Raw genomic sequence first — 25,882 nt, forward strand, 5'->3', positions numbered from 1 at the left:
CGGGGTGGTAGCTCAGAGGTGAACCTCCAGCAGGTAGCGCAGGCGGCACTGGCTCTCTTGGTAGATGAGGTACTCACTCTGGGAGAAGCTGGAGCTGCTGAATGCTGCACAGGGCACAGGTCGGCCCTGGGGCACTGCTACTCGCTGGCCATCCAGTTCCAGTTCTGTGTCCTCGGTCGGATCTGCAGGGCACAGCAAGGGTCATGGTGCCTGATCTCAACAGTAAGTCCTGCCCCACTATGCTGTCTACTTCTGTTTCAGGGAATGCCTGCTCATTCCCACCTTGGCAACGTCTAAATCACTACTTGTCATCACATCACTTCTCTGAAGCCCTCCTGGTGCCCAGGAGTGATTTGTTGAATCAGCAAATGTTTGTTGAATGACAAAGTGAACTACTGCAGAGAGAAAGCCTGCTTGGTTTTGTCCCTCTTAACAACCCCTTCCTTGCTCACCTCCTCCCTGAAAGCCTCCTGGTCCCCTATCTCAGTCCTACCTCTATTGTCAGGCCCACCCAGCTTCTTGGGACTCACCTGGCTCTGTGTGGCCTCGTGCAATGACACTGTCGAAGCCAGGGGGTGGCTGCTTCAAGTTGGGCTCATCAGTGGTGATGTGGTGCTCTCTGCCCAGTGCCACCTCACCCAGGAACATGTAGCCAATGCAATGGGTCCCGCAGGACATGCCCGTAACTGTGGGACACAGGGAGGTTCAGGCGGACAGTCTGGCCCCTCTTGCTTGACTCCCTGGGCTCCTCTACTCTAGTTATTGCCTCTGGTTTTGCTGCCCCATACCAGAAAAGTGCCCTCTCTTCTTCCATCCTAAAGCACCCCTTGTTCTGGCTGTGCTCCCTCATACCTTCCTCCCTCACTCTTGGGGCCTCTGCAGCCAGGCCTCTGTACCTCCATTTGGCCCCACCAAGGTAAAAAATGGCTTCCCGGTGACCAAATCTGAGGTGGGAGCTTTTCTCCCTGGCCTGCTGCTTTTCCAATGGCATCCTTCACCCCCTACCTGGGACCTGCTTGTACTGGCTCTCCTGAGGTCACCCTCCCTTCCTTCTCAGACTCCTCTGCCCTCTTGGTGGACCCCTTGGCTTTGGGCAACCTCAGAACATCCTAGAACTTCAGCCCCATCTGTCCTTGGATGAATCCTTGGACCTTGCTCTCTTGGATGGGTGGGTAGTGGAGTCACTAATGATGGGGTCAGCCTGGGCTGAGAAGTCAGTGTGGGGAGGTCATGTCAGTGAGGATACCTTTGGACTGAAACTTGAGGGTTATCAGAGACACCCTGGACCTTTTCCCATATGCTGCCCATTCCACCTCCCACAGGTCCTGATACTCCCCCACCTACACTGCCTTAGGTGCCATCACATATGACCTGTGTGACTGTAAGGCCTCCCCTCAACCTCTGCCTCAGTCATGGCTGCAGCTGTGGGCCTGCCATACATAAGACCAGCTGGATGCCACATGGCTCCCTTGATCTTCTGGAACGCCCAAGGTCCCTGCCCATGCTAAACCTTTGCTCTATGGTATATTGTCAGGCTCTGCTTGGAGGCCTAACCTTCCACAAACTCCCAGCCTCTGCTAAATTTCCTCTTTCAGGCCCTCCTAGCCTGGTTGCCATGCTTGTCTTATCTGTATCACCTCTAAGAAGTTGTCCCTGACCACTGGGTACACTCGGAGTCTCCCCAAGCCCCAGGATGCCCTGCTGAGCACTCTGATCAGAAACCAATCAATGGCTCCTTTCGAGGATCCACTGGGTTTCCAGTGGACAAGGGTAGGGCCCAATCCTCCTAGGGTCCCCATACCTGCCCAGAACTTGGCCCTGAGGGGTGCCTCACCATAGCCAGCTGACTTGCTGTTCTCCGAGGCAAAGTAGATGCCCTTGCCAACACGGCCACCAGAATGTGGCATGATGCGGAGCCCACTGGTGAGAATGGCGGCCACCACAGCCACGTTGGTGCCATGCCAAAGCAGCCTCCGATTACCCAGCTTGGAGTGGGCCTGGAACCTGTCTTCCTGAGGGGGGAGGACGTTGGAAATGGGAGAGTCATACCATCCAAGCTCAGGCAGTTCTCCCTGCTTTGCAGAGGCGTGTGACCAAGGCCGAGGGTTCCTCTGGTCACTCACACATACATGCACAAGGCCTAGGCCTGGCAGAAATTGGCCAGCGTTCCTAAACAGACTCGCTAAGAGCAGAAAGGCTGAGATCGTCTCTCTAAGGGACACGGTGATGATGGGGGAGGAGATTGGGGGAAACTTCTCTCACCTCGCCTTCTCGGTTCACTTTCCAAACATGCTGAAGAGCAGGGCAACTGTAGTTGTTGCTGGTCTGTTTTAAGTAGGTAAGTATCACCTGTGGGGAGAGCAGAAGTTGGGTGGCAAGATTGAGAGGCATGTGAATGACCCCACTAGACTCCTACTCCCAGAAGTCTTCCTCAGGCTGGTGGGCAGAGATATGGTGCCTACTGTGAGCCTGGCCCACCTGGTACTCTGGTGCCTTTGAGTCCAGCAGCTGGAGCTGGCATTTGAGGAGTTGGTAATCTCGGTCCAGGGGGTGTGGCACCTCCTCCACTTTCTCCTCCTCCTCGGGAGCTGCCTGCAGCGCCTGGGCCAGCTCGATGTCCGCCAGCACCTACGGCAAAGGGCATCAGCTGCTTGACTGCCCACCTGATCCCAGCTCCCCCTCCCTCCCACTGCAGGTAACATGGCCACCCCATGTCCGTCCACCTGCTCGTCCTCCTTCCATTTCTCTGTCTGTCCTTCCACTCCCCTGTCCTTCAGTCTGCCCACTGCAGTCTCTCTCTCTGTGCCTTCTTGACCACCTGTCCCCATGTCCCTAGCCCTGCCCGTCCAGTACTCCCACTGCCTGCCCACCTGCCAGCCCTTACCAGCAGCATGTCTTTCTTGGCCTGCAAGAGCTCAGGGGAGTTGATGAGTGGGGGCCGGTTGCGGCCGAAGTTGTGGGGGATGACCGTGTAGAAGTGGGAGGACAGTTCCTCCAGGCTGCGGGCATGATCTGTGGGGGCTTTCAGGGCTTCCTCCAGGGCCTCCAAGGCCTCAAAGCCCCGTGCAATCTGCTGCTTGCTCAGCTTTCCCAGGGGCATCTTCTTCACATCTAGGGGGAGAGGGTGAGCAGGGACACTCAGACCCATGGTCCCATCTCCTGGGCCCCTGCCACCCTGCCTGGCCCCTCTCCCCTCACCCAGGTTCATTTGGGCCATGGAGTTCTTGAACATGTCCTTGCTGAAGATGTTGGTGATAAGCTTCTGTGTAGCTGCATCCAGAGAACAGGGCCGCACCCGCTGAAGCACAGTCTTCACTGGGCCTCCGTCCACCTAGCAGAGAGAGAACATGGGTGCAGGAGCAGCTGAACTGGGCTCCCGCACCTGGAGCAGGGCCCGGCACTAGACAGAGAAAGGCCAGGCTGAGGCCAGAGCGGGGACATCTGTGCCTGAGTTTCCACAGCCGGGCCGCGGCAGAGCCCGTGGGTCTCTCCATCCAGTCCCTTCCCTTGGCCCAGGACCCACCCGCTATCCCAGGCCATTTTACCTTCACCACAGCTTCCTGGGCATCATCCTCCGCCTGCACTTCGATAAGTGTGTACTTCCCAGGGTGGGCCACAAAGTGGTTGCGCTCTGCCCAGCTGTTCTTGGTTTTGTCCCGAAATTTCTTCTCAAAGTCCTTCTTTGCATCCTCCAGTAATGCAAAGTGGCTGAGCTTTGACTGGCCCACCTCCCCCTGCAACAGACAGCCTTCAGGGGCGTGCCCACCATAAGCATTTGCTGGACTCTGCGGTGCCAGACCCTGTATCTAGCCCCCTGGACAGGTGGCGAGTGGGAGGGGGCACAGTGGACAGCTGTGGCCTTTTGGGCTGAGTAAGCTTGGGGACTGGAGGGAGCGGGGGCAGGTACCAAGCAAGGAATGGTAGGGAGGAGGTGGGCACGAGGGAGGTGGCACTCACCACACGGCCCCAGCGGTTCCAGCAGGCAAAGCCATCACCTTCTTTTAGTAGCTGGATGACATAGAACTTATTGTTGTTGTTCCCGATGTTGGTCTGGTTTAGGGTGCAGTCATAGTCTTCATGTACCTGTGGCCGGGAAGGGTGTGGGGAGGGCGGGCTGGCTTGGGCTGCCCCAGTGTGGGACAGGGTAACTGCTGCAGCACACTGGCGGGGGGCTGGGCAGGGCAGGAGGCAGCCTACTCACCAAGGCCTGACAGACTGGGCCTTCAGAGGAAGCCGTCTTGGAAAGCATGAGAGGGTCAGGGCTTAGCTCTGGGGGATGCAGTATGAGGGGACACGGCTAATCTTGGGCATGGTGGGGGAGGATCTAGAACATGGCTGTATCCTGGGTGGGGGAATCTGAGGGAGACATGGTTCTTTCTTGGGCATTTGATAGGGACACAATCCTGCCCAATGAGGGATCTCAGGGGGATCTGGTTTGAGGGGATATAGGTGGGGGCACCTGAGAAGCTCAGGGAAGAGCAGATACAACCTGCTGCTATGATGGGATATAGCCCTGCCTGACCTTTGGGATTTGGGGAGAACGTTGTTTACTTAGGAAACTTGAATTACAGAGTTGAGCCCTAGAGGCTAGGAAGCAGGTCTCAAAGTATTTGCACTTTCAGAGGAGGGCTACAGCTTACCTGGGTCTCAGGATTGCTGCTGAGTGGGCATGCAGGGTCCACTCGGATGATGCGCTTCTCTGTGGGTGCAGCCCTCAGGGCCTTGGCTGCTGAGCGGAAGCTGTCCTCCTCCTCTGCCCCCTGCCGCCCCTTCTTTTTCTCAGGGACCTCATGAGATACTGGAAGCTTGCGCTTTGGAGCCATGGCTGTTCTGGAGCACAGAGCAGGCTCAGGTATCCATGGCCTCTGCCCTTCCTAGCTGGCTCAGCACCAAATTTGCCACACCCTGGATTTGTACTTTGGCAGCCTCCCCATGCCTCCACTGTCCCCACTCCCAAACTGGCTCTCTGCACCTTAGATATACCCCTCCACACAGTCAGGTGCAAGGCCAATCTGCCCACTCTGTCTGGGAAGGGTGATTCCCTATCCTGACTAGCTCTCCACTATACCCAAAGGTGTTAAGGAAAGTGAAAGAAGCATCTCTCCCCTCCCACTTCCAGGCTCCTCCTCCCTCCAGAGCTCTCTCTGGGTACTGCCTGCTCCTCCCTCTCATCTAACACCACCTTGGCATGGTTGCAGGGCTGAGTCACCCCAGCTATGGAGGACAGTGTGCAGCGGCTCCCTGGGGCAGTCTCCTAGGGCCAGATCTGTTTGCCCGTCTAGAACTTGGAACCCAGGGCACAACTCCCAGCTGGGGCTCAAGAGTTCTAGGGTGACAGCTAGGGCCCCAGATCATGGCCTTGAATTGTTAGGGGGAAAAGAATGTCCTAAGCTAATCTCATACAGGCTTTGTGGACTCCACCCCCACTCCAGACCAAAGCCATTAGGACATTGGGAAAGACAAATCCCATCACCACCAAAGGGAAGGTTGCTGGGACCTGAGGGTGGGGTTAAGCAGCCAGGTTTGGTATAAAACCAGACATGTGGGCCTTGGGGGGGCTCCTTTTGGCTCTCTGCCAGCTCTCGGCCAGTTCTCAGAGTGCCATTGGATTTCCAGGTTGGTGGATGGGGTAGGACGCATTAAAGACTTTATTTCCCTATTTTCTCCCTGAGTTGTACATTCCCTCATTTCCCCTTCCCTTGTAAATAAACCTTTTATTAACCTTTTGTGTGTGCCTATAGTGGAGTATTACTAAGTCCCTTTTAAGCGCTTGTGTGAGGACCCACAGCCAGGCAACCCGTTTTATATCCGGGCTGCCCTGTAACAGAACCACCAAAGGGCAAGGGCTGGTTCCACCCTACCCTGCCCAGCCCTGCCCAGTCCAGCCCTGCCCATCCCTGCCCAGGGCTGCCCAGGGCTGCCGGCAAAAACCTTCCTTAGGGCACTCACCTAAGAGAAGCAGTGACCTGAGAGATGTGGCTGTCACAGGGCCTAGTATCAGGACCTCCTACAAGCAGTCAAAGTTCTAGGGTCCCCTCTAGCACTCTAGCAATCCTCAGTAAGCCTTAGGAGTGACTTAGGGAGGGACTTCCCAACAATCGCGGGGGGGGGGGGTTTGGGGGGAGGAAGGGAGGAGTGACAGGGGGGTGTGCAGGGAGGGGGGTGTGTGGGATTCTAGTCGGTGAGTCAGAGGCTGGGGCAGGCGGAGGCCAGTGGCCTGTCCCATGGTTGGGTGGACACTTAATCGGGACATAGCCAAAGCCGAGGGACTGATGTGTCCCTAGTGCTGCTCGTCTGGCCTGAGGCATGCAATCCGCATCCACTGGATGCATAATGACCCTGGGCGTGAGCGCAGGCACTACCTCCCTCTCTCTGGGATGCCTGGATCCCCCCGTTATCGAGCGCCAGGCTGGTTCACCCTACCCCGCCCCTGACGGGGAGGAGTCATGCTCTGAACACACAACCCCGTATCTCTGACGCCCCCTAGTGTCCATGGTGCAAACGCACAGGGAAGCGACTTCTAGGCCGACCCCTCCCTAGACGCACGCTAGCCGCAGAGCGCACGCGCCTCAGTCGTGGCCGGAAGCGCGGGGAAGAGACTCTTCCTGGAGGCTGGCGCGGGAGCCTAGAGGACTTCTAGGGGGCGTGGCCACAGGCGCTTATCCTATGGGTGCTCGAGGGCGTGACCGAGACTACTGAGCGGCCCAATGCAGCTGCGGGAGGCGGGGCCCGCCGAACGCTGAGAGCCTATCAGAGCGCCGAGTCTTGCCAGACCGCCCGGTTGTAGCCGCCACGTGAGTTCCTCGGCCGCTGCTGTGACACACACGGCCGGCAGCATGTCGGGGGCACTTGCGGCTCGGAAGCGGGGCAAGATGAACTCAGGGGCCGGGGCCAGTGGTGGTGCCGGAGCCAGTAAGCGGCGGCGAAAGGTGAGAATGGCTGTTTTGCGGGCAGGGGTCATTTGCGTTACCGGGACCACAGTTATCCCCTCCTCGGGGCTCCGGCGCCCGTCCCCACGCCGGCCTTCTCCCGGGTCCGCAGCCGGGGTCAGCTTCGTCCCTCTCACCTCGGGCCGAGGCCTGGGAAGCCTTGTTTTTTTTTTTTTTTTTTTTTTTTTAATAGAGGCATGTTTTTCTTTATTTATTTGTTTGCTTGTTTGTTTGTTTTGTTTATACATGCACTGGGTACAGTCAGAAGTGCGGGAGGGTGAGAGAATTCACCGGAGCCAGAGTGGGGAGCAGAGCAGGCAGAAGGACCGAAGTACACTGCTGAGGGGAGCAGCGGGCGGCAGGAGAGGTCTGCGCGCCATGTGGGACCCTCCTCTGGTGGCCGGGGAGCAGCCGGGGATCGAACCGGCGCCGCAGAGGCCGCGGGCAGCTTCGCAACCCAGCGCTCTACCGCTGCACCACCGGGGAGGCCCAAGGGAAGCCTTGTTTTTGAGCCGGGGCCAACTCCTCTCCCCTTCCCGGGGTTCTCGAGAGACCGAAAGGGCCTCTTGGTCAGTGCCGGCGTGGTGGAGACACCTTACCAAACAAAAGATCATGTAATTCCCAGGCCGGCTCTGCTGGGGACAGGGGCAAGTCCAAAGGTGGCGGCAAGATGAATGAGGAGATCTCCAGCGACTCTGAGACTGAGAGGTGAGCTCTTCGTTTCTACCTAGTGAAAGGGAACGCGGAGCCTTTGGGGTGTGGAAGACTGAGTGGGGGCAGAGTTGGGCTAATAATCCAGGACTCTTTGCTCCCAATCATGACACCTTTTTCCAGTTTCTGACCCTAAGAAGTACTTTCTCCCGTGCAGGGTCCCTGAGCAGAACCTCACCCCCAGTGGGAGATAATGAGACCTCCCTGACTCACGGTGGGTAGCTGAGCACAGGCTGAACTCACTGGCAGGGAAGTGGTGGAGAGATACAAGAAATGCTGCTCATTCTTCATTCTGTGTTTCCACATTTTCACCATTACCTGACTCACTATATGCCAGGCACTGGCTTCCCTGTGGAGAGTATAGAGATGAGCAGGCAGGTGAGGAAAGAAATGTATTGTAGTGGGATGGGTATCTTAAAACTCTGTTCTCCGAATAGAAGAGGGAACATTTAAATAGTGTCTGGTGAGATGAGGAAGAGTCCCTCATAGAGATAGGGAAGGCATTCAGAGAAAAATCTGGGGTGTAAATGTGCCAGAATAGAAGATGGAAAAGATGGAATGGCACATTGTGAAGGAGGGCCTGAATACCTTCTTCATTCTGAGGTGACAGAGGAGGTGGGGCATGTCGCAGGGCTTCAAAGAGGGTGAACAAGGTATCAGGCCTTACCCTATGGAGTGGAAACTTGCATATTAGGAGCTCCTAGTGTCTTCCTTAAGAGTTAGTTTTAGGAATTCTGCTTCCGAAATTGAGTATGTGTTGACCGGAACCTGCCTGTAGAAAGACTTAATGTATTTTTCTTAATCCTAAGCTGCTCTGGGTGTGTGTGTGTAGCCAGGCTCTTTGTTAAGCACTTTCAAATATTTTTGAAATGTGTTATGAAATGTATTAGATACAGAAGAGTTGGAAAGTACTTGAACTATAGAGAGTACTGAGGTGATGAATCTCTGTGTACCCACCTCTTCTGTTAAGAACTAGACCATTTGCAGAAATTTAGAAGTCCCAACTGCTGCTTTTGACTTGAGTTAGTAATTTCTTTGGTTTCCTTCCTTTTCTCCCCCATATTTTCATTTAGGTAAAGTTTACATACAGCAGCACTCATCTTTTTTAGTGTACAGTTCTGTGAATACTGATCAGTGCAAACAGTTGTGTAGCTACCACCTCATAGAAGGTTTTTATCACTCTCCAAAATTCTTCCCTCCTCCTCTGTAGTCAGTTCCTCTCTCTTTCCCCAGTTCCTGATAACCACTTTCCCTAAGGTTTTGCTTTTTCCAGAATGTTATATGAGTAGAATCACACAGTGTACACTTCCCATGATTTTCTTTAGAGTTCTGTCTCCTGTGTGTGAATCCCTGAACAATAAATTGATTAGCTTGTATAAACTGAGTAGAAAGTGGGAGCTTGGCTATGTAAGGGAAGGGGAGCACCACTCTCTTGGCTAAAGGCTTGTTGAGTACCAAGTAGTCTCTGGGGGGTTGGTTTGGCCATGGCTTCCTTGAGAATTTTCAAGGTCCCTTCTGGGAAAGTTGTGGGCAAGGTCATGAATGAATCCTGGGAGAGAGTTGGGACACCTGAGAGGCAGGCATGTCACAAGAAGGAATGTATGAGGGCCTCCCTGGTGACACAGGGGTTAAAGTCTAGCTCTATCAAGTGATCACCAGCCACTGCAGCATGAATTCCATCCTCGGCCAGGGAGCTAACCCACATGGCGCAGCAGACCTCTCCTGTCTCACCCACTGCTCCCCTTGGCAATGTATTTCAGTAGATCCACCTGTTCTGCTCCCCACTCTATCTCTGGTGAATCCTCTCACCCCCACCCCCACCTCTGGCCTACACCCCAGTTCTTTTATGTATAAATAACTAAAAATAAATCTTAAAGAAGAAGAAGGAATGTATGAGCTGGATTCTGAGATCCTGTGACCTACTCTAGCTCCTAGGAACAAGTCATAGTAGAACTTGTCTTGAGTGAAGTAAATGTTCTCAGCTGGTCCAAGGATTGGGCTGTAGAGGGGAAAGCTGGACTGTCATCTGCAAAGGTCAAGCCAAGGCCAGTTCCTGGCTTCACCCAGAATCTCCATCCTTCAGGTAAAGGATGGGTGATGATAGTCCCAATATGTCTGCCTCTCCAGTCCTTGGATTGGATCCATTTGGCTGCTTCCTCATATCTGGGGTGGTTGTCCTGCAACCTACCTTTTTTGCCTCCATGTTGGAGCTCTGCCCCATCTCCCATGCTTTTGTCATTCTTTTTTTCTTTCTTTTTTTTTTTTTTATAAGATTTATTTATTTATGCATACAAGAGCTGGGGTACAGGCCAGAGGTGTGGGAGGTGAGAGGATTCACCAGAGACAGAGTGGGGAACAGAACAGGCAGATCAACCGAAGAACACCACTGAGGCGAGTAGCGGGCGAGACAGGAGAGGTCTGCTGCGCCATGTGGGTTGTTCCCTGGCTGGCTGGGGATTGAACTCGTGCTGCAGTGGCTGCAGACAGCTTCATGGTTGCATCTTAACCTGTTGTGCCACCAGGGAGGCCCTGCTTTTGTCATTCTTAGTTTACCCTCCTGTTTGGGAGCACATCCCCCTTCCTTAAAGGAGAAAAGATCCTTTCTGTGGTACCTTTTACATCTGACAGTATCTTCATTGATGTTGATGGTTTGACTAGCTTGGCATTCCAGGGATTAGCACTTTCCTTGAGAATTTCGTGTGTGGCTCCTTTGTGGTCCTCCTCTCAGTGTTCCTGCTGAGATATGTGAAGCTATTTTGATTCCTGACCCTGCGTGAATTTTCTTGGAAGCCTATAGACCCTTCTCTTTCCAAGAATTTTCACAATGATCTCTTTGGATTTGGGGTCTGTTTTCACCCTTACGTAGGGCACTGTTTGGGGCCTGTTATATTTGGTAAGTCACGTCCCTGGGTTTTCTGTATGTGTAATCATTGGCTGTGAGACGGATAGCATGGTGGGTGGTTAAGTGGCAGAGGGGGGATAGTGAGGAGGCACAGTCCTAATGACTGGAGGAGCCCTTCAAACCCAGCTACCTCCTGCCCACAGCCTAGCTCCTAGGAGGACTGAGGAAGAGGAGGACGAGGAGCTGGAGGAGACTGCACAGGAGAAGAAGCTGCGCTTGGCCAAGCTCTACCTTGAGCAGCTCAGGCAGCAAGGTGAGCCTGTGGGTTGGGCAAGGGAGGGCTGGGGCCTGTGCCTAAGCCTGCCTGCCGCTGCTGCTGCAGCCCCAGCCACCTGATGGGTGACTGACACAGGTACCTAGAGGGCAGCCAGGGGTGCTGATGCTGATACCCTGTGGGAGGGACAGGCCAGACCTTCAAGGGGCTTTAGAATAATCTGATAAGTAAAGACAGGGGTGGGCAGAAGGAAACCATCCAACCCTCTGCCAGAGGCAACCTGAACTTCCTGTGGGGCCCAACCCAAGTATTTGGGGCCCAGGCCTGAGGTGGTAGGGATGGGGGGAATGGGAAAGGAAAAGAGGAGTCTTGACCTCAGTTTTCTTGGTTTGGTCTGTTTTACACAGAGGAGGAAAAGGCTGAGGCTCGAGAATTTGAGGAGGACCAGGTGGCTGGGCGCCTCAAGGAGGATGTGGTAAGTGGGGAGGAGGTGTGAGGAGGAGGGGTGGGGCGGGTCTTTTCCTGGGATCTCACCCCTTTCTTCTCCATGCAGCTGGAACAGAGGGGAAGGCTCCAGAAGACAGTGGCAAAGGAGGTGAGTGGACAGGCACTTTGGTATAAAATTGGAGGGAATTGGGTTGGTAGGTAGACAGCCCAGTTGGGGACCCAGCTGGCAGGGTGTTTCCTCTGGAACATGGTAGGCACTTGGGCAGACAGGGTCAGAAAAAGGTTTGGTCTTTGCTGCCCTGTATCAGTTTCCTTCTGACCAGGGGGGAAAGGATGCAAGTATGTGTGGAGGGATGCCTTTGCGTTCCTAGTTGCAATGATTTCGCCCTGCCTGCCCAGATCCAGGCTCCAGCCCCGTCCGACATTCGAATCTTACGGGGTCACCAGCTCCCCATCACATGTTTGGTCATCACCCCTGATGACTCAGCCATCTTTTCTGCCGCCAAAGACTGCACCATTATTAAGTGTGAGTGAGTGCCCGCGTTGGGGGGCTGGGGGGAGGCATTGCAGCCCTCTGGGGTCTCCTGGGAGGGCTGGCCTTGGTGGGAGGTGGTCATCAGGGCAGTGGAAGCCTAGTGGGGGAAGCTTCTGGAGGCAGGTTTGCTCCCAAGGTGGGTGACCAGGTGTGGGGCTCATGAGCTCCCTGTCAACACTCGTTGGAGACAGTTGATCACCGGTGGAATGATGATTTAATGGGAAGGGAGCTGAAGATGGGCACTTGGGCCGGATGTTATGGTGCTGAGGCTCTGCGCAGTCCTGGAACTGAGGTCCTGGTGCTCTGGATTCCCAGCCTTCAACAGCTGAGCGCTGTCCTCATCCACCCTCAGTGTCAGGGAGAAATCCCACCATTTGTCCAAAGGACTTTTCTGTCCCTCTGGGCTTCCTGGCTGCCCTTTGGGATGCCTGTCATCACCTAACAGGAAAAGAAACTGAGGTGCTCTGTCCAGGGCTCACGGTGGCTGAGCCAGATTTTCTTACCTGAGTCAGGGCTTTTTCTGTGGCCTCATGCTGCCCTTGTGGAGGGGTTCCTGGCCAGCCCTGCTCCCCATTCCAGTAGCCTCTGTCCTTCCCTGGCAGGGAGTGTGGAGAGTGGACGGAAGCTTCATGTGATCCCCCGAGCTAAGAAGGGCGCTGAGGGGCAGCCCCCTGGCCACAGCAGCCATGTCCTCTGCATAGCCATTTCCTCTGACGGCAAGTACCTCGTAAGGCAGGGTTGGCCTTGGGATGGGTGAGAGGCCTGGGGGCACAGTGGGTGCCTGTGGCCATTGTCCTCATCCCTATAGGCTTCTGGCGACCGCAGCAAGCTCATTCTCATCTGGGAGGCCCAGAGCTGCCGGCACCTGTACACCTTCACCGGGCACCGTGACGCCGTATCGGTGAGCTGGGCCTCCTTTGATGGACATTTATCCAGTGCCGAGTGAGCCAGGCTGCTGCTGGACCCTGGAGAATGGGGTGACTGAGACATAGGCTCCCATTCTCAGGAAAGCTGCACCTTGGTGTAGTGAGTGGCACTATAAAGGACATAAGTGGGGGGAGGGGTGGAGGGAGACTGAGTTCAGCTTGCTCAGGGAGCAGGAAGGCCTCCAAGAAGCCTGCAACTGCTCTAGGGCAGGTGAGTGTACTCCTGGCTCCAGACGTGGCTGCAGAGACCACTCTGGAGGGGAACTGGCTCCCTGTGCCTTGTGGCTTGCTTCCCTGTGGGCCTGACCTCTGTTGTGCCTGCATAGTCCAGGACCCCCTGCCTCTCCATACCCCCGCAGGGGCTGGCGTTCCGCAGAGGCACCCACCAGCTCTACAGCACCTCCCATGACCGCTCTGTGAAGGTGTGGAACGTGGCAGAGAATGCCTATGTCGAGACGCTGTGAGTGTATGGGAAGAGGGTGTGCAGGTGTGTGTGTGTACAAGTTCCTGTGCGATCCCTCTTCTCCCTCTGTCTCCCTGTCCAGCTTCGGGCACCAGGATGCCGTGGCCGCACTGGACGCCCTGAGCAGGGAGTGCTGTGTGACAGCTGGGGGCCGGGATGGGACTGTGCGTGTGTGGAAGATCCCCGAGGAGTCCCAGCTTGTGTTCTATGGCCACCAGTAAGGCAGCCTGCCAGGCCAGATGGGGCTGGTGGGAGTGGTGGGGGTGGGGTGGCTGGGTGGGTTGGACCCCTGCTTCCTTGCTGCTCCCTCCTCCAGGGGCTCCATCGACTGCCTTCAGCTCATCAACGAGGAGCACATGGTGTCTGGCGCAGATGATGGGTAAGAGCTGCCTTTTAAACGTCTCCGTCCACTGCTCCCGGGCTTGCCTCATAGAGTCCCCCCCGCAGGGAAGCTGTTGTAACCCTTTCCTAGGTAAGGATACTGCAGAGAGTGCAGGTGACCTCGTCTGAATCCCATGACTAGTATGCACTTGATCCCTTCCCGCTGCGTGGCCTTTCGCCTGGCCCCTTCATGTCTGCACTCTGTGTCCACAGCTCTGTGGCCGTGTGGGGCCTCTCCAAGAAGCGGCCACTTGCCCTGCAGCGTGAGGCCCATGGGCTACGGGGGGAGCCAGGCCTGGAGCAACCCTTCTGGGTATCATCAGTGGCAGCCCTGCTCAACACAGACCTGGTGGCCACAGGTGAGTGCCCCGGGCTTTAGAGAGCAGGGGTTTGCAGGGTGGGCTAGTGAGGGGGTCAGGGGACGCTCACCTGTCTCCCTGTCCCACAGGCTCCCACAGCTCCAGTGTGCGGCTCTGGCAGTGTGGAGAGGGCTTCCGGCGGCTTGACCTTCTCTGTGACATCCCCCTGGTGAGTGCGGCTTGAACGCTCAGCAAGTGTTTGCCACACTAGCAAGGACCCTGGTGCTCATGGCCCTTAGAATTTGCTTCATACTGTTCCCTGCCAGAGGGCGCCTCAGAGCTGGGCCAACTGTGACTTCTCTTTATAGTCCCAGATGCTAGTGTGGGACCTGGCAAGGACTCCTTCCTCCTTCCTCTCCATACTTCCCCTCCTCCCCTCCCTGTCCTGGGTGCTGTTCTGGGTACAGGGGCACAAGGCACAGAACAGTGTGGGCAGAGGCATGGAGGCCTGGTGCTGTGATTGTTTCTGCATGATTGGTGCCAGATTGGATGCCAGGCTAGGGCGAGTAGACTTGGGTGACCTAAGGGAAAGTGGCAGGATCTGTCAGTGATGTCTGAGAAAGTGTAGGGCTTGGGTCAACTGTGATGGTCTTGAGGCCTCCGGGTCCTGGGCAACACCTGACACACTTGGCATATACTGTCACCTCAGTCCTCATGGACTCACCTTAAAGCTGTCGCTCACTGCCCCTATCTCACAGATGTGGACCTGAGGGGTAAAGGGCAGACCCTAGGTGGCAGGAGGCAGAGCAGGAATTGAATGCAGGCCTGGGCAGGTGGGGCGAGGGATCTGTTCGCACATCTTACGTTGTCCTTCGCTTTTCTCAGGAGGGCTTTATCAATAGCCTCAAGTTCTCCAGTGCTGGGGACTTCCTGGTGGCGGGTGTAGGCCAAGAGCACAGGTATGAGGCACCCCTTGAGTGGTGAGGGTGGGATGGGGGCTCGGGGGTGGAGGAGCCTGGTGGGGGCTGGGCTGGGCCTCAGCTGCTCCTCTCTCCACCCTGCAGGCTTGGCCGATGGTGGCGGATCAAAGAGGCTCGGAACTCTGTCTGTATCATCCCCCTCCGCAGGGCCCCCAGGTCCCCTGCTGCCGGCTCCTGACAACACTCGTCCCTTTTATTTAAGTACTCCCCAAACTATGCCCTGCCTCCTTTGTATTAAAAACCTTCTTTTTTTGGCCTTGTCTCCTACAGCTTCTTGGGTAGGAAAGGAGGGGGGATGGCAGGGACAGAGGGTTGGAAAGGTCTGGGGCGGGACAATCACTTAGTTCTGCCACTCTGTGGTCTGTTGGGGCTTTTTTTTTATCCTTTTCTAGAGTATTTGGGGACGGGGACCTCAGCTGGCTTCTGCCTTCTGGTCCCTGAGTGTTCTGTCTGACCTCATTTCGGTAGGTCCCCTCTCATTGCTGCAGCTGAGAGGGGGCGGGAGCTGCTGACCCTCCCTTAAGAAGCCACGACCCTCCCTTTGAGGGCTAGTTGCGGGGTCTGAGAACTGAGGCAGCCAAACCTGCAAGTCAGGCTGACCTGCCTCACTGAGGGCAGGGGGTTTGTGTGTGGGTTCCTGTTCTGCTTACTGTCTGGGGCAAGGCTCAGAGTTGGGAGTAGCTCTACCTTTGGTCCGAGTGACAGCCAGGCCTCCAACCTGTCATGGCAGTGACTGCCAGCTAAACATATCAAAGGAATTTCATTTCCTGATTTCACCAACTGGATAATTCACTCCTGTTCTGGTGATGCTAGAGAAGGTGGAGAGGTGCAGTTAAGTTTGCGGCAAGTGAGAGGGAGTGTTAAGGACTCTGCTCTTAACCTTCCCCTTAACCTGTTGGATCTAGCAGCTGAACCTCTGGTTGTCAAGGGGCAGTGTGGTCCTCCCCTTTCTGCATCCTCCTGCTTCCATGCACATGAGGCTTCTTCCTCAGACAGACTTGCCCCTGCCTTCACTCTGGGACCAGAGGGGTCAGATTTAGATTCAACTCCTGAAAATCAATCAGAAGATGTTGCTAGCATTTACTCTGTGTCCTGCCTCAAATTAAGCTCATCAATGCCTTAAACCTATACCCCGAATAACTTTGCAGGCAACACTGAAATGCCCCTTAGTGTATGAATCCCTTTCCTGATAGCACATTCCCAGAGGGAAATCAAAATAAAAAAATGCATGCCTTTGGAGTTGAAACTAAAAACAGTTTCTCCTGTGGCTTCTATTCTCAGCCTCAGTCAGCTGGTGTAGTTGGGCTCTTAATCACAATAAAAACCAAAAAATACAACTTCTTAAATATGCAGTTTAGTAGTGATAAGTACATTCACATTGTTGTACAACAGATCTATAGAAACTTTTCATCTTGCAAAACTGGTGCTCTGTAATCATTAAATGACTACCCACTTTGCTGTCCCCTAGCCTCTGCTAGCTACCATTCTACTTTGTTTCTATGGACTTGACTACTTCAGATAACTTACAGAAGTGGAATCATGTACAGTATTTGTCTCTGGCTTATTTTACTTAGCACAGTGTTCTCAAGAGTCATCCCTGTAGCATGTGACAGGGTTCCTTTTGAAGGCTGAATAATATTCCAGTGTATCTACCTCCCTGTCTGCCTGTCTGTCTTTCTATCTCACATTTTGTCTAACCCCTCATTGGTCAGTGGACATTTGGGCTGATTCTATCTCTTGACTATTTTGAATAATGTTGCTATATACATAAAGGTGTTTTCAAATCTTTTGGATATGTATATACATGCTCAATGGGACTGCTGGATCCTGAGTATTTCTATTTTTAATTTTTTTAAGAACTATTTTGCTTAGTGGTTGCCCCATTTTGCAATAGTGTACCAGAGTTCCAGTTTCTCCACATTGTCACCAATACTTGTCATTTCATTTTATTTCATCTTATGTATCTTTTCGGTCGTAAACATCCTAATGGGTGTGAGGTGCTATTTCATTAGGATTTTGTTTTTCATTTCTCTAATGATTAGTAATATTGAGCCTCCTTTCATGTGTTTTTGTTCTGTGTGTCTGCTTTGGGGAAATATCTATTCTTTTGCTCACCTTTGACTCATACTTAGTTTTTGTTAAGTTTTGGAAGTTCCCTTTACTTTCTATATAGTTAGCTTTTTTTTTTTTTTTTGTGGGTGGAGGGTGGAGTCACTCAGGATGCCACCTTTTTTTTTTTTTTATTTAAGATTTCTTTATTTATTTTATACAAGCACTGGGTACAGTCAGAAGCGCGGGAGGGTGAGAGAATTCACCAGAGCCAGAGCGGGGAGCAGAGCAGGCAGAAGGACTGAAGTACACTGCTGAGGGGAGCAGCGGGCGGCAGGAGAGGTCTGCGCGCCATGTGGGACCCTCCTCTGGTGGCCGGGGAGCAGCCGGGGATCGAACCGGCGCTGCAGAGGCTGCGGGCAGCTTCGCAACCCAGCACTCAACCGCTGTGCCACCGGGGAGGCCCTATAGTTAGCTTTTTTAAGATACTGTGGTTTGCTAATATTTTCTCCCATTCTATGGGTTGCCTTTTTGTTGATAGTCTTGATACACAAAATTTAAAATTTTCCTGAAGTCCTGTTTGTCCATCTTTTCTTTCGTTGCTTGTGCCTTTGGTGTCATCTATAGAGCATTGCCAAATCCAATATCATGAAGTCTTTTTTTTTTTCTTCTCAGATCTATATAGTTTTGGGTCTTAGCTTTAAGTCTTTGATCCATCTTAAGTTCGTTTTTGTGTGTGGTGTAAGTTAGGGGTCTGGTTTCGTTATTCTGTGTGTGTATATCTAGTTTTGCCAGCACCGTTTGTTGAAGAGATTGTCCTTTTCTCCACTGAGGGTCGCGGCTCCCTTGTTGGAAATCATTTGACCATATATGGAGGCTTTATTTCTGGGCTCTATTCCATGTAGTTCTTGAGCAGCTGCTGCCGTTAGCAAACCTGGTGCTTTCTGGGATCCTTTCCTTTCCCTTTTGCTGTGACCAAAACCTGACAATTTCATGAGGCTGTACCTCCCACCTAGCATCTGAAAGTAGAGCGGGTATTCTCCACACTTCTGCGTCAGTTAGCTGTTGCTGGGTAACAGACTGTCCTAAACTTAGTGACTTAGAACAGTTATTGCTTGGACAACTGATTGATCTGGTCTCAACTGAGCTTATTCATGCTTTGCTCTCAGCCTTGGGTTGGAGACTTTGTTGATCTTTGCTGATCTGATTTTGGTTGGCAGGCCAGTCTAGGACCTCAGCTGGGAAACTGGACACCTCTCCTATGCATGGTTTCGCTTTCTCTAGCAGGTGAGCCCCTGCTTGTTCGCATGTCTGCACAAGGTTCCAGGAGAGTGAGTAGAACTGCAGAAGTCATCAAGAGACCTAGGCTTGGATCTGGCACTTCTATCACATTCTGTTGGCTAAGGTCATTCCCAGGCTAGCCCAGATTCAAGGGAAAGGGGTTCCACCTCTTGATGGGAAGCGCTTCAGTCATGCTGCGAAAGGTATGGAAACTAGAGGTGTTTCTGCAGTGTACTGTATGTCCTGCTGCTCAGTCCACAGCATCACTTCCCGCCAGTCAGAGCTGATCTGTAACTGCATAGAGGAGGATATTACTAGGAGGCCATATCAGACTCACGGTCCAGGAGGAGTCAAGAATGGAATGACCAGGCTACAGTTTTCTGGTCACCATTAGGAAGCTGGCACAACCAGTGAGTGGCCATTGTCTACTCTTCTCTCCCCCTGCCTGAGAATGGGTCCAGGAGTAAGGTCTAAGCACCTTCCCCACAAATGAAATGAAATAACTTCCTTGTTTCACTCTGGGGGAAGCTCCATCAACCCTGACTCCAAAAGGGGGAGTGAGAATCAGAGAGGTGAAGGCTACATGGCTGGCAACCCACCTCCCCAGGATGAAGCCCTGTGTGTCATCTTTCTGTACTGCTGGGATATACCCTCTGGTGTCAGTGTCAAGGGTGAGGCCACTTCACAGGAATGGTGACATATTACCTGTCTTATGAAATGAACTTCCATTTCTCTTGGAAAACTATCCCTTCTCCATGTAGCATGTGCATCCATCCATCTGTTCAACAAACCTTTACTTAGTTCCTATCATACCCCATGTTCTGAGTCATGGGGATAAAAATAAAATTTTCCTACATTGAAGAAGTTTATACTCTAGAGGACAGATATGTAAACAGACAGACATATTATAGAAATTCATATGATTGGTGTTATGAAGACAAAGCGGAGTAAGAGAATAGTCTGGAGAAGTGACATTGAGTGAGGCCTAAGCAATGGGAAGGCTTTGGAAGAGCCTTGCAGCCCCTGGGATAACCTGTGCACAGGCCTGAAGGCAAGAGAAGCAGGTGGTCAGCATGACTGGAGCAGATGATGGGAAGGTGGGAAGACTTGGAGATGTCAGCAGGGCCAGTTTGGGTGGGATTGGGGTCTTGGGGTTTTATTTAGATGCAATGAAAAGCTGGGAGAAAACAGAGCAGAAAAGTGGTAAGAACCTAGTCCACACTAAGAAAAACAACTCTGGCTGCCAGACAATGATTAGGGAGAGAGGTTTGGGAAAGGAGGGAGGCTGGTTAGGAAGTGACAGTAACAGCAGACCTTAAGGCCAGATCCATCAAAATAGAGCTGCGGGTGTTCACCTCGAAGATGTCAGCTTGCGAGGCCCCTGAGCGGCAGCTGATGGGCGCCCACAACTAGCAACAACCGTGGACTTTAACCAAGGCCTCTCGCCTTCTCTCTCAGCCAATAAAGTTCAATTTCTGTGTCCTTGGACTACATTCCTAAAACTATATAGACCCTTGGGTCCCAGCACCTCCTCGGTGTCTCATGCCCAGAGAGGTCTTTTCTGGGCACTCTTTACTTGCCTTTTCACTGATCAGTAAACGCTGATTCCTTGCCTGCCCTCACTGGTGTCTGGAGGCTTCTTTTCTATCTTGACCAGAGGGTTTCAAGAGCCCATTTCCCAGCCTGGGAGTGGGATGCCTCGGTCTATCCCTCTGACTCCTGGCAGGTGGAGGAGAGGGCGGCAGCTGGCACACTGCCAGCTTATCTGCCAGTTTTGTGGGGGAGGTTGGGATCGGGCTGAGGAGTCCAGGGCCTGCTCCCTAGTCCAGTGACAATATTACCAGCAAGCAGAGATGATTTTACTCTTTCATAACCAATTTGGATGTCTTTTATTTCTTTTTCTCACCTAATGGCTCTGGTTAGGACTTGCAGCACCATGTTGGAACAGGGATGGTGAGAGTGGGCATCCTTTTCTTGTCCCCGATCTTAGGGAAAAAGTTTTCAGTTTTTCACTATTGAGGATGACACCAGCTGTGGCCTTGGCATTTATGGCCTTTATTATGTTGGGGTACATTCCCTTCTCTGCTGAATCTATTGAGAGTTTTTTTTTTAATCATGAAAGGATTTTGAATTTTATCAAATGCTTTTTCTGCACCCATTGATGCTGCCATTCACCTCTCCTAAGGGAGTCGTGGGTAATAGTTTGGTGCTTGTATCTTTCTCTCCTTGCCTGTACATTCATACCATATAAAAACTATGTATCTTGATAGTTTTACTTACATCAATGGAATTATAATGATCTCCAAACTTTTCACTTATAAATAGATCTTTTATCCATTTCCTCATCCAATTAATTATTTTTATCTTATTTGGACAATAGAAAAGGTGGATTTATTGAAATACACTGCTAAGAGAAGCAGCAGGTGAGACAGGAGATGGAGGTCTGCTGGCCCAGATTAATTATTTTTTAAACATTTATGTAGTGTTCCATAGTATGAAAGGATTATAAGCCATTAAATCCATCCCTGATTTTACTAGTTGGGGATATCCCCAACGACTGACTACCTTTGTGCACCTTTATGTCAACGAGCCAGTAGTTTCTGTGTCTTGGTTTGTAGCCAGCACTTGGGTCATTTCTAACAGCAAAGAAGGGCCAGTACCTCTGTCTTTTCCTTGGAGGAGCTTTATTTTTTTTTATTTTTTTATTTTTATTTATTTATTTATTTATTTATTTATTTTATTAATTTTTTTTTTATAGAGGCATGTTTTATTTATTTATTTATTTTATTTGTTTGTTTGTTTTTTGTTTATACATGCACTGGGTACAGTCAGAAGCGCGGGAGGGTGAGAGAATTCACCAGAGCCAGAGTGGGGAGCAGAACAGGCAGAGGGACCGAAGTACACTGCTAAGGGGAGCAGCGGGCAGCAGGAGAGGTCTGCGCGCCATCTGGGACCCTCCTCCGGTGGCCGAGGAGCAGCCGGGGATCGAACTGGCGCCGCAGAGGCCGCGGGCAGCTTCGCAACCCAGCGCTCAACCGCTGCGCCACCAGGGAGGCCCTATTTTTTTTTTTAATAATAAATTTTATTTTTATATTCCCCATACAATTGCAGCCCCCCCATTCTGACCCCAATCCCTCCCCTCCCGCCCCCGCCCCCCTAAAAGTGTCTCTGGTTCATAGTTTTTTGTTGATTTTGATTTTCACTTTCTTATAGTTATTCATTTTCCTGGTCCCTTATTTCAGTTTTCTAGATTCCTGTTATGAGTGAGACCATCCGGTATTTTTCTTTTTCTTTTTGGCTTATTTCGCTGAGCATGATCCCTTCCAGCGCCATCCATGTTGCTGCAAATTGCATGTGTTTATCTTTTTTGAATGCTGAGTAATATTCCATGGTATATATGTACCACATCTTCTTGATCCAGTCATCTATTTTTGGGCATTTGGGTTGTTTCCAAAGCTTAGCTATTGTAAACAGTGCTGCTATAAACATAGGGGTGCAGGTGCTCTTTGGAATTGATGTTTCTGTGTCCTTTGGGTAAATACCTAGGAGTGGAATTGCTGGATCATATGGAAGCTCTATGTTTAGTAGGTCCAGAAATCTCCACACAAGCTCTCCATAGTGGTTGGACCAGTTTGCACTCCCACCAACAGTGCAGAAGAGTTCCTTTTTCTCCACAACCTCGCCAACATTTGTTGTTGCTAGTTTTTTTAATATGTGCCATTCTCACTGGTGTAAGATGGAATCTCATGGTAGTTTTGATTTGCATTTCCCTGATGACAAGTGATGTTGAACATTTTTTCATATGCCTGTTGGCCATTTGCATTTCCTCTTCAGAGAAGTTTCTTTTTAGATCTTCTGCCCATTTTTTGACTGGATTATTTTCTTAGTTGTTGTTGAGTCTCATCAGCTCTTTGCAGATTTTTGTGATCAGTCCTTTATCATTAATGTTGGGTGCAAAAATGTTCTCCCAGGGCCTCCCCGGTGGCGCAGCGGTTGAGCGCTGGGTTGCGAAGCTGCCCGCGGCCTCTGCGGTGCCGGTTCGATCCCCGGCTGCTCCCAGGCCACTGGAGGAGGGTCCCACATGGCGCGCAGACCTCTCCTGCCGCCCGCTGCTCCCCTCAGCAGTGTACTTCGGTCCTTCTGTCTGCTCTGCTCCCCGCTCTGGCTCTGGTGAATTCTCTCACCCTCCCGCGCTTCTGACTGTACCCAGTGCATGTATAAACAAAACAAACAAACAAACCAGCAAAACAAAATAAAAAGCATGCCTCTATAAAAAAAAAAAAAAAAAAAAAGTTCTCCCAGTTGGTGGGGTTTCTCTTTGTTTTTGTTATTGTCTCTTTTGCTGTGCAGAAGCTCTTTAATTTGATGTAGTCCCAGCTGTTTATCTTTGCCTTTACTATCACTGCTTTGGGTGATGTGTCTGTAAAGATGTCTTTGATGTGCAAATCACGTAGTGTTTCGCCTATGTTTCCTTCTATATATTTTATGGTTTCAGGTCTTATGTCTAGTTCTTTAATCCATTTTGAGTTGATTTTTGTGTATGGTGTGAGGTAGTGGTCAAGCTTCATTCTTTTGCATGTAGCGACCCAGTTTTCCCAGCACCATTTATTGAACAAACTTTCTTTGCTCCAATGCATAGTCTTTGCTCCTTTGTCAAAGATTAGTTGACCATAAATCTGTGGGTTTATTTCTGGATTTTCTATTCGATTCCATTGGTCTGTATGTCTGTTCTTGTTCCAATACCATGCAGTTTTGATGATTATGGCTTTGTAGTATAGTTTGAAGTCTGGGAGTGTGATGCCTCCATTCCCTTCTTTTTTTTTCAGGAGAGCTTTGGCTATTCGGGGTTTTTTGTGATTCCATATGAATTTCATCAATAATTGTTCTATTTCTTTGAAGAGTGACATTGAAATTTTGATTGGAATAGCATTGAATCTGTATATTGCTTTTGGAAGGATGGCCATTTTAATAATGTTTATTCTTCCAATCCATGAGCAGGGGATGTCTTTCCATTTCTTTGTGTCTTCTTCTATTTCTTTTAACAGTGTTTTATAGTTTTCTTTGTATAGGTCCTTTACCTCTTTTGTTAGATTTATTCCCAAATATTTGATTTTTTTTGTTTCAATAAAAAAAGGGATGGTTTTTTTTTTTATAGAGGCATGTTTTTATTTATTTATTTATTTGTTTGTTTGTTTTGTTTGTTTATACATGCACTGGGTACAGTCAGAAGCGCGGGAAGGTGAGAGAATTCACCAGAGCCAGAGCGGGAGGCAGAGCAGGCAGAAGGACCGAAGTACACTGCTGAGGGGAGCAGCGGGCGGCAGGAGAGGTCTGCGCGCCATGCGGGACCCTCCTCCGGTGGCCGGGGAGCAGCCAGGGATTGAACCGGCGCCACAGAGGCCGCGGGCAGCCTCGCAACCCAGCGCTCAACCGCTGTGCCACCTGGGAGGCCCAAAAAGGGATGGTTTTTTTGATTTCTTCTTCTTCAGATTTATTGTTTGTGTATAGGAAGGCTACTGACTTTTGCGTGTTGATTTTGTATCCTGCCACTTTACTGAACTGATTGATGAGTTGAATTAGTTTTTCTGTGGAGTTTTTGGGGTTCTCTATGTATATTATCATATCATCTGCAAATAGTGATAGTTTGACTTCTTCTTTCTTGGAGGAGCTTTAACTCTTGGCAGCCATTCTGTGCCTGAGTCATAGCTGCCCTTATGACATCATAGGTCTCCGTTCTCTCTTACTACTCATGCCATAGCTGGAGAAATACAGACCTGAGGGGATTTGATCCATCTACACCCAATCCATGTGGGACCAATGGTAAGTAAGAGAGAGATGGAACATACCAGGCTTTTTAGGAATGTGCCATAGATATCTCAGGATGAAGGAACCCCCTTGACATCTGAAGACTCTGGACAGCCCTAGAAATAGGGGATGTGTGGGATACTGATGGGGTGGGGGGGCGGGTGCAGCCCCACCGGTTAGCCTTTCTCCTAACCATTTATTGCAGGAGAAGGACCAGCCTGAAAATACTGAAGAACAGACTAAAAATGAGCTTCAGAAGAAAACAGAGCTGACTGGTTTATACTCAGAATCATCATCACTCTCAGTGAAGACAGAGGTAGGAGGAGCCCTGATTTATATGTCTCTTATCTTTGTGTTCTTGTGCTGGTGGTTAGTGTCTTTTGTGTGACCCAGAGCTAAGATCAGGAAAAAGCTTATCCTTTTCTGTATTTTTTTCTAATTTCCTCTTTTTTTTTTTTTAAGATTTATTTATTTATGCATACAAGAGCTGGGTTGTAGGCAGAGGTGCGAAAGGGTGAGAGGATTCACCAGAGACAGAGCGGGGAACAGAACAGGCAGATGGGCCGAAAACACTGCTAAGGGGAGCAGCGGGCGAGACAGGAGAGGTCTGCTGCGCCATGTGGGCATCTCCCTGGCCGGACAGGGATCGAACCTGTGCTGCAGAGGCTGCCGACAGCCTCACAGTACTGCACTCAACACCCTGTGCCACCAGGGAGGCCCCCTAATTTATTTTTCAAGCTAAATCATTGAATCTGACTGACACAAAAGGAATGTCTGGGCTGGGCCTGGGAATATGGGCTGTGTGCATGGAATGGGATGTCTGAGATATAGGATGTTAGATTTAATAGTGTGTGTGTGTGTGTGTGTGTGTGTGTGTGTTTGAGTTTGTGCATGCATGTTGCTTACAACGAAGATTCAAAGTGTGAAAGTCAAGGGCAGTGAAGAAGAGGAAGAAATAAGAGAGAAATTTATGGAGATGGAGGACACGTAAGACTATATGCCATGACAAGAAAAGAGCACACTGTGGATTCGAGCTGGTGTCAGGATGAAAGGGTAGGATTAACAAAGGATGTGGCTTCTCCAGCAGGTAGTAGAGGCTGGGTTGGGCAGGGGACTGAAGGGTCAGAGTATCCTGATTAGGTGGACAAGCTCAGACAGGACATGGTAAGTAAGACTTTGACCCACAGATCATGGTGTTCTTTCTGGAGGCTGACCAACTTGATCCACATAGAATTGGGTACCCAGGGCAGATGTACAGCCGTTTCACAATGGGGACGCTAATGTTCAGAGGGCAATCTAACGTGGACATGTACATTAACCAGAATGTGCAGAGGCAGGACATGGACTTGGTATTCTGGTTCCAGCCAGTGTCTGATGATTCTGAGGGTCACAGGAAGGGGTGATTATTGATAGGGGATTAGAGCCCCCTCCTGGCATACTCTGGGGCTAAAGTGGGTGGGGATCATTCTCTGAATATCCCCTTTTTTTTCTTACAAGATCCCAAATAATCCTCCTAGCAGTGAAACAGATGTTGTAAGGATCCAGGCCTGGTGGCGGGGCACCCTGGTGCGCCGGACGCTGCTGCACGCGGCCCTCTCTGCCTGGATCATCCAGAGCTGGTGGAAGGATAAGCTGATGAAGCAGCTGGAGCAGAGGCGGCGGATAGCACTGGAGACCTTTACACGGAGGGAGTGGGCTGCAGTCAAGCTGCAGGCCTGGGTCCGCATGTGGCGCATCCGCAGGCGCTACTGTCGTTTGCTCAACGCCGCCCGCATCATCCAGGCCTACTGGCGCTGCCGCTCCTGTACTTCCCGAGGTTTCATCAAGGGCCAATACAGAGTCACGGCCGACCAGCTGCATCTCGAGTTAGAGATCTTGCTGGACTCAGGGCCTTGCATTGTGTCGGAGTGTATTCCCCTCCCAATAAAGCAGTGACGTGGTCTTCCTGTCTCTCTGTTAA

At 51.4% G+C, this 25,882-nt stretch overlaps 2 protein-coding genes across 2 annotated transcripts; one reads left to right on the plus strand and one right to left on the minus strand.

The window, feature by feature from the left end:
- Nucleotides 1-12: 12 nt before the first annotated feature.
- On the minus strand, nucleotides 13-4,823 carry PARP3 (poly(ADP-ribose) polymerase family member 3; the record flags this gene model as incomplete). The annotated part of the gene is made up of 10 exons (XM_084248080.1): nucleotides 13-182; nucleotides 531-686; nucleotides 1,835-2,012; nucleotides 2,263-2,349; nucleotides 2,479-2,628; nucleotides 2,885-3,111; nucleotides 3,199-3,331; nucleotides 3,546-3,734; nucleotides 3,958-4,083; nucleotides 4,641-4,823. 10 exons carry the CDS (start codon nucleotides 4,821-4,823, stop codon nucleotides 13-15), a joined length of 1,599 nt encoding a protein of 532 aa, XP_084104206.1.
- Nucleotides 4,824-6,836: 2,013 nt separating this feature from the next.
- RRP9 (ribosomal RNA processing 9, U3 small nucleolar RNA binding protein) lies at nucleotides 6,837-14,965 on the plus strand (the record flags this gene model as incomplete). The annotated part of the gene is made up of 15 exons (XM_084248378.1): nucleotides 6,837-6,929; nucleotides 7,555-7,637; nucleotides 10,686-10,795; nucleotides 11,164-11,231; nucleotides 11,310-11,351; nucleotides 11,603-11,729; nucleotides 12,341-12,465; nucleotides 12,547-12,639; nucleotides 13,024-13,124; nucleotides 13,210-13,344; nucleotides 13,444-13,506; nucleotides 13,722-13,867; nucleotides 13,957-14,036; nucleotides 14,693-14,766; nucleotides 14,872-14,965. The coding sequence occupies 15 exons, from the start codon at nucleotides 6,837-6,839 to the stop codon at nucleotides 14,963-14,965; spliced, it is 1,434 nt and encodes a 477-aa protein (XP_084104504.1).
- Between the last annotated feature and the right edge of the window lie 10,917 nt (nucleotides 14,966-25,882).

The sequence above is a fragment of the Talpa europaea genome (genome assembly GCF_964194135.1).
Source record: "Talpa europaea genome assembly, chromosome: 11".
In the NCBI taxonomy this organism is placed as follows: Eukaryota; Metazoa; Chordata; class Mammalia; order Eulipotyphla; family Talpidae; genus Talpa; species Talpa europaea.